Genomic DNA, 22,336 nt, shown 5'->3' with positions numbered 1-22,336 from the left:
CGTTCCCACTCCGTCACCTGGGCTTGGCTTCCCTTTCTCCTTCAGTCATTCCCAGCTCAGAAAGGTGCTAATGTGATTATAGCACTGACGATTGTGAGAGAGACACGAAAGGGCACATGGTGGGGCAGCGGAGGGCCAGGCCTAGCTCAGGGAAAACATCTTCCCCAAGCTTGGCACAGGGGAATGCTGGACAAACACCAGCTCTCTTTCTTCCTCCTTTTTTCCCAACCCAATGGACCCTCCATTGTCCAGCCCGTGGCATCAGTGGGTTGCCGTGAGCATAATTTACTCCTGCTTACCACCTGCCACCAAGCATACTGTTGATTCCCTGTATCCATGCCCTTCTGATAGCAAAGTTGTACAGCGACCAGGTGGTATTCTTAATACGAAAGACCATGGAATCCAAGGACCCAGCCAAGGCAGTATCAGCCCTTCAAGTGTTCATGAATGTGTTCGAGGAAGGTGAGTGGGGGTTGAGCCCAGTCTTATGGATCTTCTCTCCCATGACATCTCCTTTTTCTGGGAGCCAGTCCCATAGAGTAGTGAAAAGCGCAGTTTTACACTCAGTGTAAGTCAGTGGGTTCAATCTTGACTTCGACTCTTACTCGCTGTGCAAACTGGGGCAGATTACATTAGTCTGTACCTCTATTTCCTCATCTGAGAAGTGGGGGTACAGTAATACCTATCTTTTTTTTTTTTTTAGAGATTTTTTTCCCCAAAGATTTTATTGGGGAAGGGGAACAGGACTTTATTGTGTACTTCCAGGCCTTTTTTCCAAGTCAAGTTGTTGTCCTTTCAGTCTTAGTTGTGGAGGGTGCCGTTCAGCTTCAAGTTGTTCTTTCAGTCTTAGTTGTGGAGGGCGCAGCTCAGCTCCAGGTCCAGTTGCCGTTTTCTAGTTGCAGGGGGCACAGCCCACCATCCCTTGTGGGAGTCGAACCGGCAACCTTGTGGTTGAGAGGACGCGCTCCAACCAACTGAGCCATCAGGGAGCTCAGCGGCAGCTCAGCTCAAGGTGCTGTGTTCAATCTTAGTTGCAGGGGGCAGAGCCCACCATCCCTTGCGGGACTCGAGAAGTTGAACCGGCAACCTTGTGGTTGAGAGGACGCGCTCCAACCAACTGAGCCATCAGGGAGCTCAGCGGCAGCTCAGCTCAAGGTGCTGTGTTCAATCTTAGTTGCAGGGGGCAGAGCCCACCATCCCTTGCGGGACTCGAGAAGTTGAACCGGCAACCTTGTGGTTGAGAGCCCACTGGCCCATGTGGGAATCGAACCGGCAGCCTTCGGAGTTAGGAACATGGAGCTCTAACTGCCTGAGCCACCGGGCCGGCCCAGTAATACCTATCTTAAGTGTTTTAGTGAGAATTAAATGAGAAAACATATGCTTAGACATATGAAAAACATATGCTTAGACATATTAAATGAGAAAACATATGCCCACTGTGCAGTCTGTTTTATAGTGGTTAGTGTATGATTACTATTTGGGAGTGTGGGCTTCAACTCCAATCAAGTGTTTGCCAAACCTTCGCTGTGTGCCTAGCACGGTGCAAGGCATGGACAATACATAAATAAGACACGGTCCCTACTCTCCAGGAGTAGGGACGATGAGCCTGTTCACACAGCGAAATGATGTGAAATCATATGTGGTAAGTTGCTTACATGTGAGCATGACAGCGTGTGGCAGAAACGCAGAGGGCATCAGTCTGTCAGGGGAGATGGGTTTGGCTCCATGGAGGAGATGTACTGAGAGCAGGGAAGGAGAGCGTGAGTCAGGAGAGGAAATTCACTCTGTAAAGAGCAGTGGTGGCTGTTTGAAAGGTTGAAATGTACAGAGGGAGGGAGAACAGCTTGAGGGGTGAGGTGGTTTTGCGTGGGCAGTCACGGAGACTGACGATGGCTGAGGCTCGTGCCAGCTTGATGAAAATACTGTTTTAGGTCACTCTTCAGTCTGGTTTGGAGCAAAGGGATGGTGGAGATGACCTCTGGGCTTCCACCTGGCCTTTGCAGACCAGGACTGTACCTAGAACCCCTCTTACCTATCTTCTATGCCCCCCAAAACAACAGAGGAGGAGGGGGCAACTGATCCTCCACTGCATGTCTGCCTTCTCTCTAGTGCCCCAGACAGAGAAACTGCAGAGAGACGTGATGCATTCGACCATTATTGTGATTCAGGACAATCTCAAACCAGTGAGCAGAAAGGCGGGATGTGTAGGCTGGGAGGGCGGCTGCGTTCTTGAGAACTTGAGGTCTTGTAAAAAGGAGAGGGGAAGGCTTTGGGGGTGAGGGGAGAGGTAAAGCACCCTTGCCAAGCCAGTTCTGACCTCAGACCACTGCCCGTGGCTTACATTTGGGCTCTTCAAAACCTGGGAAGGGTTTGAGAAGTGGACAGGTGGTTCTTTCCTATTTTCTGATTCTTTTTAGTGGGCAGCAGTGTGGGGTGCCCAGTGGGGGCAGGGAGCCCTAGAGGGCACTAATTCTGCCCCCCGAGAATTCGTGCTTTGTCTGGGGAGGGAAGACCTCAAACGTCTCATCTGGCGTGGGGCCCGAGAAGCCATATTTTTTTTTAAATTAAAGTTTATTGGGGTGACAATGGTTAGTAAAGTTACATAGATTTCAGGTGTACAATTCTGTATTACATCATCTATAAATCCCATTGTGTGTTCACCACCCAGAGTCAGTTCTCCGTCCATCACCATATATTTGATCCCCTTTACCCTCATCTCCCACCCCCCACCCCCCTTACCCTCTGGTAACCACTAAACTATTGTCTGTGTCTATGAGTTTATGTTTCTCATTTGTTTGTCTTGTTCTTTTGTTGTTCTTGGTTTATATACCACATATCAGTGAAATCATATGGTTCTCTGCTTTTTCTGTCTGACTTATTTCGCTTAGCATTATATTCTCAAGATCCATCCATGTTGTTACAAATGGTCCTGTTTCATCTTTTCTTACCGCCAAATAGTATTCCATTGTGTACATATACCACAACTTCTTTATCCATTCATCTATCGAAGGACATTTTGGTTGTTTCCATGTCTTGGCCACCATAAATAAAGCTTCAGTGAACATTGGAGCACACATGTCTTTATGGATAAATGTTTTCAGATTTTTTGGGTAGATACCTAGGAGTGGGATTGCTGGGTTATACGGTAATTCTATTCATAATTTTTTGAGGAACCTCCACACTGCCTTCCATAATGGCTGCACCAGTCTGCATTCCCACCAACAGTGTACGAGGGTTCCTTTTTCTCCACAGCCTCTCCAACACTTGTTACTATTTGTCTTGTTGATGATAGCCATTCTGACTGGGGTGAGGTGATATCTCATTGTGGTTTTTATTTGCATTTCTCTGATGATTAGTGATGTTGAGCATTTTTTTATATGTCTATTTGCCATTTGTATGTCCTCTTTGGAGAAATGTCTCTTCAGGTCCTCTGCCCATTTTTCAATTGGGTTGTTTTTTTTTGTTGTTGTTGAGTTGTATGAGTTCCTTGTATATTTTGGATATTAGCTCCTTATTGGAGGCACTGTTGGCAAAAATCTCCCATTCAGTTGGTGGTCTCTTTATTTTGTCGATGGTTTCTTTTGCTGTGCAAAAGCTTTTAAGTTTGATATAGTCCCATTCATTTATTTTAGCTTTTACTTCCCTTGCCATGGGAGTCCAATTCGTAAAATGTTCTTCAGGTCCATAAGTTTAGTACCTATGTTTTCTTCTATGCAGTTTATTGTTTCGGGTCTTATGCTTAAGTCTTTGATCAATTTTGAATCAATTTTGGTACATGGTGACAGATAGCAGTCCAGTTTCATTCTTTTGCACGTGGCTTTCCAATTCTCCCAGCACCATTTATTGAAGAGGCTGTCTTTTCTCCATTGTATGAGAAGTCATATTTTTTACAAGCTCTGCAGCCAGGGTTGGAGAGAGCAGACTGCTCCCAGCTCTGGATCATTCAGGATTGGGGAACATGGGAGCAGTGGTTTGGGGTGCCAAATGGATGACAATGGCATTGTTCCTAAAAACAAAGTCCTTGATCCTCAGAAGGTTAATGGACAGCCTGGGATTTTGAGGGCTGGGCCCTCAGGACCTGTGGGATTTGTTCCTGGCTTTCCTTAGGAGGCCGGAACACATGGTCTTTCCTCTACTCAGATTCTTCCTCTACCCAACACTCTTACCAATAGTCACATCTCTGGGGAAGTAAGGTGTGGGCAAGATAAGTGCTTTGCATTCTCCAGGAGGATAGTGGGAGCTGAAGTGTTTAGAGCTTCAGGGTGGAGTACAGAAGGGTCAGGTGCAGCGGCTGGTGGTCTGTCACCACCCGGAGCCCACTGAAGAGTCACACTGGGCTTGGAGTCAGGAGAGCTGAGCCCCTCACCTGCCCTAGGCCTCTGTGTCCTCGCCTGCAACGTGAGGTCTCATATGGGCCGTCCCTGACTGCCTTCCTGTCTTGTGATGTGCCGGTCTTTGATCCCACAGGTACGGAAGGCCCTCCTGAACTTCATTGAGATGCTGGGCCACTATGACTACTTTACCTTGCCCCAGGGGGATATCATCATCAACTTTGTCATCAAGCTCAGCGAGTCTGACCCATCAGTGAGCAGGGGCCAAGCAGGGAGGGTACCAAGGGTGGGAGCAAGAAAAGGGCAGAGTTGGGAACAGAAGGAAAAGAGGAAGAGAGCATGGCTGACATGTGGGACGGGGCTTTGGCCTCTGAAAGCCTGCACCAGGGAGGCCGTGAACCAGGACATGTAGCAGTGGTTCAGGTTGAAATCTTTCCTTTTCCTGTTCCAGAATGAAGAGAATATCCGAATAATGTGTTCCAGAATCCTACAGATGGTACGAACAGCTAGGCTCAAAGATGCCTCTCCATTCCTCCTCCCCTGGCTCCCAGATCACTACCCTGACCCCCAGCCTGCATTCTAACCTCCACCCCCATCTAATCCCTTGTGTTGCCCCTTCCGCCGCCCCCCTCCCCACCTCCATCTGGTCATCCTCAAGTGCCTGGGGCTCCTCAGTGGAGCAGAAGAGGGTCACTGGCTGGTGAACATGGAGGCCCAAGCTTGAGTCCTGCTCAGCCAGTTTCTAGCTGTAAAATCTTGAGTAAATTGCTCTCCCAGCCGCAGTTAATTTTTTTTGTAAAAAAGGGGGTGATTATATTCCCTACCTGTTCTTAGCAACCTCTAAAAATTTTTGGAGAATCATATGAGCTGATATGGGTCAGAGTTGAGTAAAGGGCTGTGGGAGGAAAAGAACATGTGATTTCCTCTGCCCAGCAAGCTCTATCTGCTGACCTTCGGCATGTCTCTGCCCCCTGCAAAATTCCCCAATGCAGGCAATCACAGGTCACTCAATTCCAAAGTTCAACAAGCTTGTCTAGCAATCAAGTCCTTCCTGCTGTAATTTTAATCAGGACCTTGGTTATATTTTATCAATATGGAGCTGGAGAGAGAGGGAGGGAGAGAGAGACAGAGAGAGAAAGAGAGAGAGAGAGAGAGAGACAGAGAGAGAATGAATATGACTTGGGACAGGGGGTCTCTGTATACAGGCCTCAAATGCCTCTCCAGGAAAAGAAGACAAGGTCCTGGGGTTGGAGAACTTCGCCTGGGGCTGACTTGGGGCTTGGCATTGAAGCCCTTGCTACATCCCCTGCCAGGTATCCTTGCCCAAATTGGTCACCTTGGTGTGTGAGCCCAGCAATACCTTGGCCTTCGTGCGCCTGAGTAAGATGGCCACAGAAATGGCACTGAAGGCTCGGGCCCTGGGCCAGTTTCCCTACCTCAGCAGCTTTTACCTCAGGCCTAAGTACAGGGTGGGGCAGCCGATGGAGACGTGCCCGCTCTGAAAGCTCGGGCTGCTGCAGCCACGGAGTGTTGGGGTGGGAGGCTAGCTGAGACACGCCAGGGACAGTCGCTGCAGATCTGTGGTGTGGGGGAAGCTGCAGGCCTCAAGCCTGGGCCATGATGAGAAGAGTGAGGCAAAGGGTTAGGGCATCAGCTTAAGGCCATTTGGCCCCATGGATGAAAAGAGGACTCCTCTAGGGACACAGTTCCTTCCTGCTTTATTCCTCGTTTTAAAACCTGGAGTTGAGATGTGTAAACATTGTTAATTGCACAGTAATGAGTACACAGACGTTCCTGACCCTTTGTTCTTCCTTCGCCCCAACTCTAAGCCTTACTCTGTGCTCACCCCATCCCAGACCTGTAATCCCAGTGGGATGTCTGTTCAGCACTTTACTTGCTGCGTGAGTGTGTGTGTGTGTGTGTGTGTGTGTGTGTGTGTGTGTGTGTGTGTTTATAAGCTGAAAATGTAATGGTTTGATTTTTAGGCTGAGTCAAAATGTCACAAGCCCCCATGACATTGGCACCGACGTTTCTTCTCTACTTTGCTCTTTCTTCTCCTCTGAAGTACTGATGGGGGGCTGCCAGTGGAGGCTGGAGGCTGGGCATCCTGGAGCTTGCACTGACTCTGTCCTCTTCTTTTATCCTCTCTAACTTAGCCACCCAGTTCATCTCCCCACAGAAACTCCTGACCCATCTTGTGGTAAGTGATGCTGGGATGAGTACTATGTCGCCATTCTTCCATTCTTTCATCCATCCATCCAATCATTTCACAAATAGTTGAGTACTACTGTATCACAGGCATTATGTTGGACATGGAATAAAGAGACAGCGCCTGGGATCATGGGTGCTCTGGGGAAAGGTAATCCAGGCCAGAGCTTGGAGGAGGGAACTGGGAGCATAGTGGTGGGGCCTGCAGATGGGGAAGGAGTGGGGCATGGGAAGGGCCTGGCCTGTCTCTTATGTGGCCTTATTGTAAGCTGCTCTCTGTTGACCTTGGACAAGTACACATGACTTTCTGGATATCATTTTCTCAGCAACTTTGAGTTTCTCTATTTGCCCAGACATTATGTGCTAGTCATGAACATTTGGAGTGATAAAGATAGATCTGCCCTTGAGGTGTTCACAGTCTTAGTGGGGAAGACGAGCCTGGGAATAACCACGCATAATTCCATGTGATAAATGTACTAATAAAGGAATGCACAGGGTGCACTGGGAGCTTAGAAGAACTAACTTGGACTCCAGGAGTCAGGAAGACATCACAGAGGAGGTGACGTTTCGAGAGCGTCTTGGAGAACATGTGGAAAGTCAATGGGTGGAGAAGAATGGGGAAGGTCTAAGCTTCAGCTCTACCATTCTATGGGTTTGTTCTAATTTTCTTCCTTCTCTTCCCTTAAATCCTTTCTCTGCCTCCTGCTTGCTTCTCTTGTTTCTCAGCTGTTTTCCCGGAAGCCCTAAAGAGAAAAAGAGTTTGGTGCAAGCTCCCTAAGGCTACTACATGCTCTGCATCCTATCACCTCCCTGGACCCCGTTATCTACTCTAACGTGGGCCAGCTGTGGATGAAGGCAATCCCCCAGATGGTGCAGATACTTGATGGTGAGGGGTTGGTTGGGAATGGGGAGGAATGGAGCTAGGCAGTGGGCAGATTCCAGAAGAGATGGAGTCCCAAGGTGCAGCATGGAGCTTCCTTGGGGTGAGGAGAACTGGGACCAGCCTGTCCATGCCTCTGAGGTGCCACTGGATGGGTCTGCTTATGTGGGCGATGTTCTGCACTGAGCAGATATGCAGAGTTCTGTGGCTCCAGAGTTCCCAGGATGACTCCTGCCCCTTCTTATGGGCAGAGGGTCAGGGAAGAGTGTGGGCTTTGGAACCAGACAGATCAGGTTTGCATCCTTGTTCAGACACTGGCCAGCTGTGTATGTTTGACTTTTGGAAAGTCATTTATCTCCTGGAGCCTCTGTAAAGTGGAAGAGCAGTTATCTTGTAGGCACAGCGCCTGGCACAGTGTTCCAACGGTGGTTCTTTTGTCCTGGCTGGGGCCTTACGGTTGGGTGGGTCTCTGTGCTCTCTCTTCTCCTAGATCACACTGAGAAGAACCTGAATCAGAAGAAGTGGGATGGCAAGCTGCTGTGGGTAAGCACCCCCCAAGACCTCCCTCCCTCCACATTGCCTTCTTTCTCCTCTCAGGATCCTGAAGGAAGAGAGCCCCAGGCCCCCCAGAGACTGAGGCCATGACCAAGGACGTCCCTGCTCAAGAGAATGTCTGTCTGTGGTTCTCTTGCCTCCTGTTCCCTGCATCAGAGCCTCTGACTATAGTCTAAGCCTTGACTCCCCTTTCACTCCCGCAGGCCCTGCATCAAGAGGGAGTAAGGGAAGGGGCCCTAGCAAGTTATATAGTATTTGAAGGCCTCAGTTTCTTCATCTATAAAATGGAAGTGATCCCTTCTTCTAGAATTAAGTAAGATGTCATAGGGGAGGGCCTTGTAGACTGGAAAGGGCTTCTCACATGACATGGCACTGTCACCATTGTCACTGTGTTATCATTGTCTCGTTCTGACTCAACCCCTCCATGTATTTCAACTCTTCTGCATCTCTTGAGCTCTTTTTCCATATTTACAGACCATGCCCCCATCTCTCACTTCCTTCTGAGTTTACTTCCACGGGGCAGAAAAGCCCTGACACTGTTCCTCCTGGTCTTCTCCCTTCCCCTTCCTCAGTTTTTGAGTCAGTCACTAGTGGCCATCGATGATGACAACTGGCTGGAGCACCTCGTCAGAGTCGTCCTGGAGAGGATACGTTATTTCAGCGATGAGGAGGAGGAAAAGGTACGTCTGGGGGTGTGGTGGTCGCAAGGGGGCTGCTGGGTGGACAGTGGGGCTAGAGAAGTGTGGTGGGGAAGGGCTGGAGAAATGTGCACAAAGTCCAGGCCCTGGGGAAAAGCAAACTGGCATACCTGTGTCCTGGGACTCGAGGGGGAGAGGACGAGGAGCTTGTGGTGGTCACACAGGAACAGCAAAAATACCAGGGGCTTACATTTGCTCGGTGTTTTAGGCTTTATCAGGAACGTCGCCATCTGTGGTCTTCAAACCTCCCAGCTATTCTGTGAAAGAATGGAGCTGGGACTTGGGTGCAGGGGAAAGACTACTGACTTTAGAGTCAGATTTAAGCACGTTATTCAAAGACTGTTTGAGGGCGTACCTAGATTAGGGACTCTGCTTGGTGATGGGGACCAGAGCTAAGGAACAAAGATGGACTCCTTTCTTCATGGACCACATGGTGTGTGGTGGTGAAGGCCTGGGCCCCGGTCCTCATTTTTCCGTGTGTTCCCGGTGTAGTCTGGGTCAGGTGTCTTAGCCTCCTTGGGATTTCGGTTGCCTCACTTGGGAAGCAGCAAAAGTAGCTTCTGCACCACAGGAGAGCGGATGAGAACTGAAGAAGGATGCCTGTGAAGGTACTTTGGTAACTCAGAAGGCTAAGTAACCTGGTAGTCACCATTATCCCTCCCTTGCAGAGTAAGAAACACCATTCAGAGGATTTAGAGCTTTAAGCAAATTATTGGTAAAATGGAAACTGAATACAGGTTTCTTGATTTCTAATCTTGTTTTCCTGTCACTGAACAACACTTTTTTTTGGGCTCTGGAGGTTTCCAGGAAAGAGGCCTTATTTCCAAGACTGTTTGCTCTCTAGTTATTAATAAATATTTATTCATCACCTACTGTATGCACAGCTTTGTGGATGGTAGATTAGGGATGCAAGCAGGAATTCTGATCTTATTAATTCCGTTATTAAATATATATACGAAATACCTATAGCACAACAGGCATTGGACGAGGTGCAGGGTACTCATCTCTGCCTTCAGGAAACCATTGTCTGCTTGAGTGAATAGACAAGAAAATGGGCAATTATTGTAAGTGTTTTAAGTATCAGGGTGGAAATGTGCACTGTGTGCTCCTGAACATGGAGGAGGCCTGTGGGGGCTGCACAGAGAAGCTTCCTCAGGGGCGGTCCACTGTCTAGGTTGGCTCAAGACTGGCCCGATTTTAGCACTGAAAGTTCAGCATCCTGGCAACTGCCTCAGTCCTGGGCAAACCGGGAAATGAGTTGTGCTGCAGAAGAGTGAATAACTCTAGAAAGATGAGTAGTCTTTTGTCAGCTAAATAATCAAGTAGGTGCCTTAGGTCAGGTTTCACTGATGCGGAGCCTGAGGTGAGGGTTCTTGTCAAGTGACTTGGCAAGAAAGAGCGCTGGAGAGAAGCTGTGATAGGACGAAGGACGCAGGCTAGAGGAGCGCTGAAGCTAAGCAAGGGTGTGTCCTGATCCCATGAGAACCCTGGAGGGAAACTGTACCGCAGAGTCTGTCCTGCCTGGAGGCAAGTGAGGGGGCTTTTGTACCTGCCCTCCCCCACTCTGGACTGTCATTGGCTCCAGGTTTCCAAAGTTGGTACGGGGTAGGGAGAGGAGAGAGAAGAATGTAGCTCCCAGGCATCCTGGGCAAGGAGGCCCCAGTAACTCCAGGGCACTTCTCCCCAGAAGGCTGCAGGGAGGAGCTGTTCACAAAAGTGCCTGTAGCCAGTTGAAGGAAAGGAACCCTTAGGTCTAGACAAGGCACAGAGAGCGGCTGCTAGAGGCGAAAAAGGTGCCTGGAGAAGGGGGAGTGTTAGGGGTGAGTTAAAACCAGGTGAGACATTCGTTGAACATCTGGTATGTCCTATTAGCCTACTACATCGGGCTGTGTTAACACTGGGGACAGACACCGCTCCTCAGCTTTGTTCTCACTGGAGATGTGGGGGTGGGGCAAGTTAGGAAGCAACCAAACAAATGCATAAACAAGAGAATGAGGGACTGTGAGGAAGCACTGAAGGAAAGGAACAGGATGGTGAGCTTGGAGAGGGACTTAGGCGGTCAGGGAAGCCTCACTGAGATCTGAAAGATGAGAACGAGACATTTTTAAGAGCCCAGGTAAGAGGATTCTAGCCAGAGAAAATAGGAAACGCATGGGGCCCTGAGGTAGGAGCGTGGGTGAGTCCATGCAGGCTGGTGTTACAAGGTAGACAGGACAATGTGCAGGAAGCAAAGATGAAGGCCACTGGAATTCAAAGGAGGGAGATAAAGGTTACAGAAAAGTGCTTTGTAATTATGCAATTTTGATTTTAAAATTATGCAATTTAAAGAACTGTTTTATTTCCTAGCTAGAAATGGAAAGTATGTGGATCAGGGAAATTTCCTAAAGAATGATCCTTAAGAGGCTGAGAAATGAGAAATGTAGCTTTCTCTTTTCTCTAATGTGAGTCCTTGCTTTATAGGACTACTGCCTTACCCAGACGTCCCCTGAGAGCAGGAGGGCCGGTGGGTGGAGGTGGTGGCTGGCAGTCACAAAGTTGGTCTTGGACATGGCTGTTCCCCAGGCTGCCCTAACCTAATTCCAAGCTGAGCATGACTCTACCCTTCCACCTCTCCTAGGGTTTCCTATATAAATTCTTTGGCTTCACCCTTCGGACCTCAAGGAATACGAAACTGGTGAAGATAATGATCTCCTCTATCCTACAAACTGCCCACGAGGAGCTGCAGGACAGGGAGGTGAGGTAGTGGGTACTCATTGGCAAGGGGAACATTTACAGTTTAAGAGGCAGGATGACAAGGAGCTTAAAGGCTGGGCCCTGGCAGCCAGACCACCTACTAGCTGAGCACTATTGGGCAAGTTACTGAATCTCTCTGTGCCTCAGTTTCCCCTCTGTAAAATGAGGCTATGATACCTTCCTCATAGGATGTTTCCTAAAAAGTTTTTCTTATTTTGAAATAATTTTTTATTAGTTTCAGGTGTACAAGGCAACATAATAGTTAGATATTTAAACTTCTCATAAAGTGATAACACCCCCCCCAAAGCTACTACCCCTCTGACATCTTATACGGCTGTTACAATAACATCGACTATCTTCCCTATGTTGTTCTCCATGTCCAGCGACTGTATATACCTGTATATGTAGTTGTAGTTGACATTCAGTATTATTCTACTTCAGCTTCAGGTGTATAGCGCAGTGGTCAGGCATCTACAGTCTATGACATGATCCCCTGATAAGTCCAGTGCCCATCTGGCACCTTACATGATCTTTACAACACTGTTGATTATATTCTCCCTATTGTATTAACTATCAATTTATATTTCTTAGTGCCTTCACCTTTTTCACCCTGCCCCCAACCCCATTCCCATCTGTCACCCTGATAGATCTAGAACCTACCTGGCACCATACCTTGTTATTACAATATTATTCACTATATTCCTTATGCTGTACCCTACATCCCCATGGCTACTGTATAGCAAACAATTTGTACTTCCTAATCCCTTCCCCTTTCACCCATCCTTAACCCCCCTCCCATCTTAAAGAAGTCCCTCTAAGAGTCCTTGTAATACTGGTTTGGTGGTGATGAACTCCTTCAACTTTTTCTTGTCTGGAAAGCTCCTTATTTATCCTTCAATTCTAAATGACAGCCTTGCTGGGTAGAGCGATCTTGGTTGTATGTCCTTGCTTCTCATCACTTGGAATATTTCCTGCCACTCCCTTCTTGCCTGCAAAGATTCTATTGAGAAATCAGCTGCCAGTCTTATGGGGGCTCCCTTGTAGGAAACTAGCTGCCTTTCTTTTGCTGCTTTTAAGATTCTCTCTTTGTCATTTTAATGCCAAACTTTGGCATTTTAATTATGATGTGTCTTGGGTGTTGGCCTCTTTGGATTTATCTTGTTTGGGACTCTCTGTGTTTCCTGGGTTTGTATGTCCATTTTCTTCACCAGGTTAGGGAAGTTTTCTGTCATTATTTCTTCAGATAGGTTTTCAATTCCTTGCTCTCTCCCTTCTCCTTCTGGTACCCCTATAATGCAAAAGTTGGTGCTCTTGGTATTGTCCTGGAGGCCCCTTAAACTCTCTTCAATTTTTTGGATACTTTTTTCTTTTTGCTGTTCTGGTTGGGTGTTTTCTGCTACCTTATCTTCTACATCGCTGGTTGGATCCTCTGCTTCATCTAATCTACTGTTGATTCCCTGTAATATATTGTTCATTTCTATTATTGTATCCTTTATTTCTGACTGGTTCTTCTTTTTTTTTTTTAATGGCTTCTGTCTCTGTTTTTATGCTCCTTATCTCTCTGTTTAAGTTCTCCCTGAGATCACTGAGCATTCTTATAACCAGTGTTTGGAACTCTGCATCTGATAGATTGCTTATCTCTGTTCGCTTAGTTCTTTTTCTGGAGCTTTGTTCTGTTCTTTTATTTGGGACATGTTTCTCTGTCTCCCCATTTTGGCTGCCTCCCTGTGTTTATTTCTATGTATTAGGTAGGGCTGCTATGTCTTCCGGTCTTAGTAGAGTGGCCATATGTAGTAGGTGTGCTGTGGGGCTCAGTGGTGCAGTCTTTCTGGTCACTTGAGCCATGCACTCCAGGTGTGTCCCTTGTGTGGATTATGTGTATCCTCCTCTTGTAGATGAGCCTTGGTTGATAATTGCACATCAATGGGAGGGACTGACCCTGGGCTCACTGGTTGTGAGGACTGGCCTTTTCTACAGTGGAAGGGCTGTTGTGCAGGGGCTGATCCTATGGAGCAGGATCTGCCTCAGCAGGACTCTGGTGCCTGCCCAATCTTCCCCTTGGGTGTATCGTCCTTGGAGGCAGCTGGGTGATGCTCCAGCTTATTTTGAAGCTGGCCACTGGGGCGCCAGCCCCAGGACCACCTTGGAGGGGATCCACTATAGGTCAAGTTCAGCCACAGCCCTTCCCCCACCCGGGGCCACCCAGCAGGAGCCACAAAGAAATCTGCAGATGGCTGCCACTGGCAGGATGGAAGGTGCTATGCTTGGAAGTGCCTTGAAAGGCCAAGCTGTGAACCAAGGCCACTAATGCCAGCTTAGGGCTGCTCAGCCAGAGGTATAGGACACGCTCAAGCCAGATGCTGTTTGTCTGGGTTTCACGAACCTTTGAGAGACCACAGGAAAGTCTGCAGTTTGAGCCAAGGCAGGCGGTCTGCATGAAAAAGCCACTGAAAGCATCCTGGGTGTGCCTGAAAGTTGGGCGGGCCAGGTCTCAAATCTCCAGGGTGTGACAAACGAATGGGGGACAGTCAGAAATGGCGACCCACGTCAGGAAGGGGGAGGGCTCAGCAAAGAAACGATGGCCTCCGCTAGCCCCCGTCCAGGAGAAATCTGCCTCTCCAGTCCCTGTCCCAAGCCAGACAACTCAGTTCCCCACCATATGTCCCTGCTGTCTTTCCAGCTGCTGCCCCAGCGCTGGAGCTGAGAGTGAGTGATTCTGTTGGTGGGTAAGTCTGCACGTGGTCTGTTTAAGAGGAGCGCCTGTGAGTGCAGCTGTTCTCGGTCTCACTCAGTCACAGTCTCCGCTGGTTTTCACAACCAACGACTATGGGGACTTCTCTCCTCAGCACTGGAACCCTGGGCTGGGGTGGGGCTGGGATCTCTCGCTCCTCTAGGGGACGGGGGTGGGGAATTCCAACAGCCGGAATAGCCCTCCTGATCTTTAATGGTCACACACGGGTGTGGGACCAGCCCAGGGTTCTGTGTCTCTGCCCTTCCTACCAGTCTGGAGGTGGCTTCTTCTACACATCCTTAGATGAAAGGCTTCAGTTCAGCTTGATTTTAGGCGATTCTCAATAACAGTTCTTTTGTAGATTAGTTGAAATTTTGATGTGGTTGTGAGTAAAGGTAAACACAGTGTTTACCTACTGCACCATCTTTGTTGTCTCTCTCTATTTTGAAATAATTTTATACTTAAGGAAAAGTTGCAAAAAAAAAAAATCACAAAGAATTCCTGTTTGTTCTTCTCTTAGACTCCCCAAATCTTAACATTTTCCCCTGCTTGCTTTGTCATTCTTTCATATAAGTAATATAACTTATTTATTAATTTATTAACTTATTATTATTGTATATTCTGAATCTGAAGTGGAAGCTGCAGTCATGATGCTCATTTATCCCTAAATACTTCAGTGTGTATTATCTAAAAATAAAGGTATTCTCTTACATAAGCACACGACAATGATCAAAATCAGGAAACTAACATCACCACCATGCTATTATCTAATTTATAGACCTGATTTGAAAATCATCAGTTGTCCTACCAATGTTTTTTGTTGTTGTTGTTTTGTTTTGTTTTGTTTTTAATAAATCACACACACATATGCAATCATGCACCCCTTAGCGACGAGGATATATATTTTTAAAATTTTTATTGGGGAATATTGGGGAACAGTTTCCCCAATAAAAAGTTTCTCCAGGGCCCATCAGCTCCAAGTCAAGTCAATGTCCTTCCATCTAGTTGTGAAGGGTGCAGCTCAGCTCCTAGTCCAGTCGCCGTTTTCAATCTTAGTTGCCGGGGGCACAGCCCACCATCCCATGCAGGAATCGAACCGGCAACATTGTTGCTAAGAGCTCGTGCTCTAACCAACTGAGCCACCGGCCGGCTGCCCCTCCGGAAGCTCAGTGGTAGCTCGTTGTCTTCAATCTAGTTGTAGAGGGTGCAGCTCACTGGCCCATGTGGGAACCGAACTGGCAACCCTGTTGTTAAGAGCTCATGCTGTAACAAACTGAGCCATCTGGCTGCCCACTACCAATGTTTTTTAGAGCAAAAGAAAAATGTTTTTTTCTCTGGTCTGGGATCTAATTCAGAATCAAGTAATACATTTGGTTCTCATTTCTCTTCATTCTTCTTTAATCTGGAACAAGTTCCTCATCTTTATCTTTCATGTCTTGACGTTTTAAAAATGTACAGACCATTTATTTTGTAGACTGTCTCCCATTTTTGGTTTGCCTCATAATTCCTCATGATTAGATTCAGATTATGCATTTTTGATGGGAATACCACAGAAGTGATGCATGTCATAGGGTAGTTTTGAGGATTAGACATGGTAAAATACTTAGAATGGTGCCTGGCACATAAGCCCTCTCTGAATGTTGATTTCTGGTGGCCTCGGTGTCCGTGCCCTCAGGCCTCCCCTCTCCGTGTCCCTCCCCTGCCAGATTCTCCGAGCATCCATCACTATCATGGTTATCGGCAGGTATTTACCAAGCCCAAGTTGCAAACATATCAATGGGAAGCCAAGACACGTATGGGAAGGAAGCAGCTAACCACGCAGAATAGCCTGACCAAAGGCTACGTGAGTGGTCACCGAGGCATCGTGGCTGTGTGGGCTGCCTGGGATGTGGGCTCATTGGGGCAAGTTTAGGGGAAGGAGGGAGGCAGATATCCCCACTTGACATAATATCCTGAGTCAAGACTTGGAAGCAAGAACTTTTGGGGACATGTCTAGAGAACAGTCAGTGGTCTGGTGGGACTGGAATGCAGGGAAATAAAAGTAACCCCTCAGCCAGCACTTGGGGACAGATTGGACACAGAAGATAAAGATAAGAGGGAGGAGGACATCCAGGATGGTTCCTGGGTTTCCAGCATCTCAGTGGGAGGAGTCAGTATCATTCACTGAGACCAGAAACCCGGGACAAACTGGGGAGGAAGATGATACATTCAGTTTTTGCCCAGGAGGGGTTGAGGTGCCCCGGGATAGCCAGGTGGAGACATCCAATGTCCAGTTCACAAGAAACTCAGATTTGGGCTGGAGGTCTAGATTTGGGAAACATGTTTTTTTCCCTGTCTGTAAAATGGAGATGGTAATATTTACCTGAAAGCTTTAGTGTGAGGATCAATGAAATAACGTAAGGCTGCTACAAACTAAGCACTGATATTCAGATGATGTCATGATGGTCATGATAATGATGATGGTGACGGTGATGGGGATGATGACAACCATGATTAGTGGAAGGTGTGGCAAAACAAGGACATAAGAAGAAGGCCAGGGCCAGAATAGAACCCCCTTCTGATACTCTGCTATCCCTGCTCTCTAACTAGTTAAACGTTTCCCTTCCTCTACTTGGAGTCCAGAAGCCTACAAGCCTCACTAATACTTCATCCCTTCTTGAGGATCTGTGTCCTGGAATCTGTCACTGTCCGCAGGTCCCCTCCACTCTGCCTTCTCTTGCTGCGAAGTCTTAACGGTGGCCCTTGGCAAACAGCTGGCACCTGTGTGTGTGTTGGTCTTTTCTTTAGCTCTGTGCCCCATCATGCTTGTTGAGTAAAGTCTAGGAAGAGGCTTGGCTGACACTGATGTCAAAAGGACCTGCTGTGAGGCAGAGGGATTTAAGTTAAAGACTGTTCCTGGCAGGAACTACAGAGTCCCCAAGCCTCTGTGCTTTTGGCTCTCTCTAGGTTGTTGAGTCCCAGAGCTGCACTTCTAGCCCCAACTTTCAGACCCACTGGCACTGACATTTCCACTTAGTTGTTCTGCCATGACGTGCCTGCGACACATCCAGGAACTCATTGCTTCATGTCTTTCCAACCTAGACAGGCCCCCTTTTTCACCTGCTCATTTTGGTGAGAGTTAACTATTTCCTGTTCTCTCTAACTGGAAATATTGGCATTGTCTGTAAGTCTTCCCTCTCTTCCATCTCCTCACTGATTAGCTATCCTGTCCTGTCAATAAGATGCCTTGGATTTGTTCTTTCCCTCCTTTCCCTCCTCAGAACAGCCCTTCTCTGAATTCCTAGTGCATGTAAGTATTTTCTATTGTGCAATGTCAGATTTGATAATACCAAGATTTTGTAAATCTGTGAATCTAATTTTTTTTAGATCTGGGATAATTTGCATCTTGAATGACTTCTTGCAAAGATGTTTGGTTCTCCATCTTCCATTTCTTGCCTCTCCCTCTCTAAAGCCCTGCTTGGCTCGCCCTGAGCTGTGGGGTGGGGTTGACACCATCCCTGTTACAGGGCATTGCTGTGGCGCTCCGTGTCGTGTCTGTGAAACATCTGACGGTCGTCCTGGACCAACTGCAAGTGTATAATGCTGTCCTCACTGACAAGGACTCATTGGCCATCCTCAAACTGATGAAGGTGACGGCATTCCCAGGGGCTCTGCCCGCCTCCCACACAAAGCTTTCCAAGGCGCCTGGATATAAATGCTTCTCTTTCCCTCTGACCAGCTGTGGGGCAGTTTCGTCCTGCCCTCCCTGTCCCTTGCTCCCTCACATCCACACTTCAGGCCATGGTATCATCAGCTGCACCCTCCCCCCGCCCTTGCCAACTGCTCACCATTCCACAACTGTATCTTCCCCTCTGCACCCTCTGGGAAACCTGGTCCTCTCTGAACCTCCAACACCCCATCAGGCAAGGAAGATAAGGTGAGGAGAAGGCAAATTTCCCCCTTCTCTCTACAGGAACATCAGCAAAGGGAGTGGGGGCTGGTCTGTAACACCATCTACTTAAGCTATAGCAAGATTATCTTAGTGAGCAATGGGGCCATCTTCATGCATTTAGATGCCATCCTGGCCTTGACCCTGCAACACTATCGTGACTGCATTGTGGAAAAGGTACTTCCTGCTTATTCTGCTTCTCCAACATCCCAGCCCTGCCTTCTCTTCCTTTCCCCTTCAAGAACAGATGCCTGGCCTTGAAGGGATATCAGGGGGTGGGGCTAGGAGAGTTACTTCCTCTCCCACATTTCAGTCCTCTCACTTAACCCTGCCACCCTACGATTCTCCGATTCTCACTGGCCCCAGGAGGACAGCACAGTAATTTTAGGTCTGGGGAAAAGTGTCTCCTTTCCTGCTGGCATGCAATGTCACATGCTATCTCCGATGAAGGGATGAGTAAAACCTAAATTCCCTAACATTCCTAGGAAGAAGCATTTGGGGAAGGTAAGGGGAACCCCGTAGTATTTTCCTGCCTTTGCTATTTGTGCAGAGCGTGTATCCCCCGGGGTGGGAGAAGAAGCCCTTCCCATTGGGTAGAACTTATTCAGGGGCAAGACAATACCTTGAGGGACAAGGAAGCTAGACCTATCCTAATTTAGGAGTTATAAGAGGGGGACTCTAGGAGGGGTTGATTAGAGGAGTGGCCTGGGTTGCCCTCAGCGGGAAGGCTGCAGGAGGCCTAGCCCCTCGTGCCCCAGACTTCGTGTACACAGTGTGCCCTGGCCCCGGATCGTTCCCGCCTTGGAGGTCTCTGAGCATCTGGTTCATTCAGGATAAGAATCTGAAGCTGGATTTCCTGAATGCCCTGACCACACTGACACACCCCCTGAGCAGCCAGAACGTGAACTTTCGGCTCCAGTTCCCCCACAAGCTAGAAATTGTAACCTTGATGAGGGTAAGTACCTCTCAGGAGCACAGAGGTGAGAATGCAGAGAGGAGGGAGGTTGGGTTCTCGTGGAAACCATTGGTAGCACCTCTAGGCTCGGCCTGGTGGATAGACGTCCAGAATTTTCAGTGTCCTTTTCCTGCGTTAGTGTTCCCTTTCCTGTCCTCAAGGTAGTGCTGGATACAGTGGGGAAGGTATGGTTTGGCGTACAGGAGAGGTGCTGTTCTCAGAGTCTTCGGGAGCCCCGGAAAGTTCTAGGTTCCACCTTCTTATGCGCACAGCCTGGAGTGGGAGGAGGTGGAAGCTGGCAAGAAAAATATGTTCACCATCCTCTTGGTCTTCGGTCTGTGTGTGTGTGTGTGTGTGTGTGTGTGTGTGTGTGTGTGTGTGTGTTAGGAGCTAATCAAGGTGGAGCCATTGAACTTCATCTCCAGCTCCATTCGGCAAAAGGCAATGAGCATTGTCACTGACTTCAGGTAACAACATGCCGTCCCCTCTCTGCCCTGCCACGGTGTATTTCAGCTCTTTATTCCCCAGTCCCACCCACCTCTTATTTTTCTGCTTCTGCTTCTATTATAGGGGAGTAGTAGACATTTACTGGACGATGTCTGCCACTTCCTTTTGCCAAGGTTTTTTTTGGATGGGATTTTCAGAGCACCTGCCTCTCCCATCTCCGGAGAAACTTGCTGTCATTTCTGCCCCAGGCTTCCTTTTGCTTTCAGGGCCATCCCTGAGTAGGCACCTCCATTTCCGTCACCGATTCCCCATTCCCTCCCAACCTCTGGGGAGCCACAAAGTAATATATCACCCCAAATTATCAGTACCCTTTCCTGTAAGAGTCGTGCTGTTCTCTTTCCCTTAGCTCCTCTCTTTCCATCTTCTTGGCTTTTTCACCTCTTGTCACTGTTTCCTCCCTTTCCTCTTTCATTACCCTAATTTCTGGTATGTTCTTTCTTGCTCCCCCCGTCTCTCCTTCTCCACCATCTCGCTGTACCTTTCTCAGCTGTTATTCCTGGGCACCATGTCTGCTTACACTTCTGCTCCTCCCTGGATCTTAGGAAGCTCAGGCCCCTCCTAGAGGTAGAAGAAAGAATAGAGCTGCTCCGAACGAGCTGCAAGAGTGTGCTCTGCCTGCCACCCACAGATGTTTTGCAAAAGGAGGCACCCAGTCCCAAGGAGACCCAGGCCTATGTGGTAATTAACTCCTTGATATTTGTCTCTTTGGTTTGATTTATTTTTTTAAGGGGATGAGAAGTATAAGCTTGGCAGTTTTAGGTAAGAATCTTCTGTCTTTAATAAAAACAAAATCATTGGAAGGAGGACTTCCTGTGAAGAAGGGGTTGCTAGGTCGTGCAGTCTGCACTCGACTCCTGAGATCCAGTTCCTCCTTAGAGGCACTCCTTGATTACCACTGTCACCACTTTAATATTCTGGCCCAAAGGCAGGCACTCAATCCTTCCCTTTATAACTGTTGTACAATTGAAACCAGATGGGAAGCTTCAAACCTGATTTTACTAAAGGCTCATAGGTAAATAAAGTCAGGGAGCCCCAGGAACGAGAGTCCATTTCTTACAAGCCCTACAGCGTTTCCTTGGGGAGAGAAGAGGGATTCAATTTTTAATGTACATTTCCTATGCTTAATTCCTAGGAATTCTTTCATGTTCTGTGATTACTCCTTTGTCTTGACTGGTTCTTGTTTTATTGATGCCATAGTCCCTTGACTTTATTTTTTTTTTTAGGATATTAATAAGAATTTTTTTTAAATAAATGGTTCTGCTACTTACTGAATTAGTTTGATTTTCTTTAAGGTCAGTTGGTCTGTTCATCAGGGTTTTCTTTTTATTAGATACCTGGAGAGGCTTCTTTTTCAGTTCATATTTATTTATGGTTTGAGGGAAGGACTGGTACACACAGAAAGGGCTGAGGTGGGTTTCCTGTCATTGTATCCCCATGAGACTTCCTCAGTGTGAATCTGTTTAGGGTGGGGAGGGTATTTTGACAGGATTTTCCCACGTTTGGGGCAGGCTGAGAATTCTAACTGCCCCAGTAAGAATAGCTTTACTGTGAGGTAGATTTCCTTTGGGTACTTTATTCAAAAGGAAAACTCTTTCTTTTTCTTTCCCCTTCCTGGTCAGTTTTAGTCCTGAACTGTCACAAACGTTGCTTTGGTTCTCAGAGCGGGCCCCTAACTTTAGGAGCACTCCTTGGCCGATCACCTACTTTCTTTCTAAGGTTTGGGGCAAGGCTACTTGGTTTCCTATGGGGCCAGAGGGAGAAATCTGCTGTCCTAACTTTTGGGAATCAGTTACCCTGCCAGGTCAGTCCTCTTCCCTCTCTGGAGCCAGCCAGCATCTCAGTCACGGCTGCTGACCGAAGCTGTACCCACTGGGAGCAGGGTCCCAATTAAGCTCAAATCGGGAGTGGGGACGGGGCGGGTGGGGCGGGGGGGGGGGTTGGGGGAAGGGCAGGGTAGCTATGTTGTCAGGGAACTCTCAGTTCACCAGGACAAACTGACAGACATTTGGTTCTGGTGGAAACAGTAGAGGAATTTGTGCAAGTCAATGGTGGGCAAGTAGAGCCTAAAATGTAGGGGAACTCTTCTGGGGCGGGATTTCTTAAGGAAGGCTTCCTGGGAGAGCCAGAGTTCCGAGAAGAGTTTAGAAGGAGGGTGGGGGCTGATAGCTTGGCAATTCTTTGAGTCCCTCTTCTCCCATCAGGATCTGTTCAGGGAGACCCTGCAATCCCTCCGAAGGCTAATGGAGGCACTTATTGTTGAAATGCCCACTCGGATCCAGAACTGCTTGGAGGTCAGTGGGAAGGAGCCCCTGAAAGTTGGCGTATTCATTTCCTATGGCTGCCGTAATGAAGTACCACAAATGGCTTCAAACAACAGAAAAACTTTCTTTCACACTCATAAAGGCTAGAAATCCAAAATCAAGGTATCAGCTCAGTTGGTTCCTACTGGAAGATCTGAAGGAGAATCTGTTCCATGGGTCTCTCCTAGCTTCTGGAGGTTCCTGGCAACATCGCGAATGACTTGTAGACACGTTCCAGTTTCTGCCTCCATTGATTTTCACAGGGCATTCTTCCTTTCTGGGTTGTGTGTGTGTGTGTGTGTGTGTGTGTGTGTGTGTGTGTGTGTGTGTGTTTTCATTGGGTTAGGGTCCACCTGAATCCAGTATGAGCTCACCTTAACTTGAATTCATCTGCAAAGACCCTATTTGCAAACAAGGTCTCATGCTGAGGTTCTGGGTGGACATGATTTTTGGGGGACACTACCAATCCAGTACAGTTGGGAACAGGGCAGGAGAACAGTTTAGGGGCCA

The 22,336-nt window shown here is 47.9% G+C and overlaps 2 protein-coding genes across 8 annotated transcripts in view; both read left to right on the top strand.

Moving 5' to 3' along the window:
- Positions 1-5,107, top strand: part of LOC141570056 (maestro heat-like repeat-containing protein family member 1) — a 67,803-nt gene extending 62,696 nt beyond the window's left edge. The window contains exons 10-13 of one of the 2 annotated variants that reach the window (XM_074325231.1): positions 352-462; positions 2,110-2,183; positions 4,468-4,584; positions 4,783-5,107. In XM_074325231.1, the coding sequence (XP_074181332.1) occupies positions 352-462; positions 2,110-2,183; positions 4,468-4,584; positions 4,783-4,914 (434 nt within the window). In that variant the 3' untranslated portion in view covers positions 4,915-5,107. The remainder of the gene's footprint in view (positions 1-351; positions 463-2,109; positions 2,184-4,467; positions 4,585-4,782) is intronic. The other variant, XR_012493817.1, reaches the window with a different exon arrangement.
- Positions 5,108-6,611: 1,504 nt separating this feature from the next.
- Positions 6,612-22,336, top strand: part of LOC109434390 (maestro heat-like repeat-containing protein family member 1) — a 48,992-nt gene continuing 33,267 nt past the window's right edge. For all 6 annotated transcript variants that reach the window (XR_012493816.1, XM_074325226.1, XM_019711254.2 and 3 more), the window contains exons 1-10: positions 6,612-7,425; positions 7,910-7,962; positions 8,547-8,654; positions 11,290-11,406; positions 17,643-17,765; positions 18,089-18,241; positions 18,897-19,019; positions 19,407-19,486; positions 20,069-20,204; positions 21,728-21,817. Coding sequence is in view for 5 of the 6 variants with exons in the window: in XM_074325226.1 (XP_074181327.1) it covers positions 7,389-7,425; positions 7,910-7,962; positions 8,547-8,654; positions 11,290-11,406; positions 17,643-17,765; positions 18,089-18,241; positions 18,897-19,019; positions 19,407-19,486; positions 20,069-20,204; positions 21,728-21,817 (1,020 nt within the window). In the remaining variant the exon portion in view is untranslated. The remainder of the gene's footprint in view (positions 7,426-7,909; positions 7,963-8,546; positions 8,655-11,289; positions 11,407-17,642; positions 17,766-18,088; positions 18,242-18,896; positions 19,020-19,406; positions 19,487-20,068; positions 20,205-21,727; positions 21,818-22,336) is intronic.

The sequence above is a fragment of the Rhinolophus sinicus genome, linkage group LG02, assembly GCF_036562045.2.
Source record: "Rhinolophus sinicus isolate RSC01 linkage group LG02, ASM3656204v1, whole genome shotgun sequence".
Lineage (NCBI taxonomy): Eukaryota > Metazoa > Chordata > Mammalia > Chiroptera > Rhinolophidae > Rhinolophus > Rhinolophus sinicus.
Note: the sequence above shows the minus strand (reverse complement) of the source record. Positions and strands in the feature narration are given on the sequence as shown.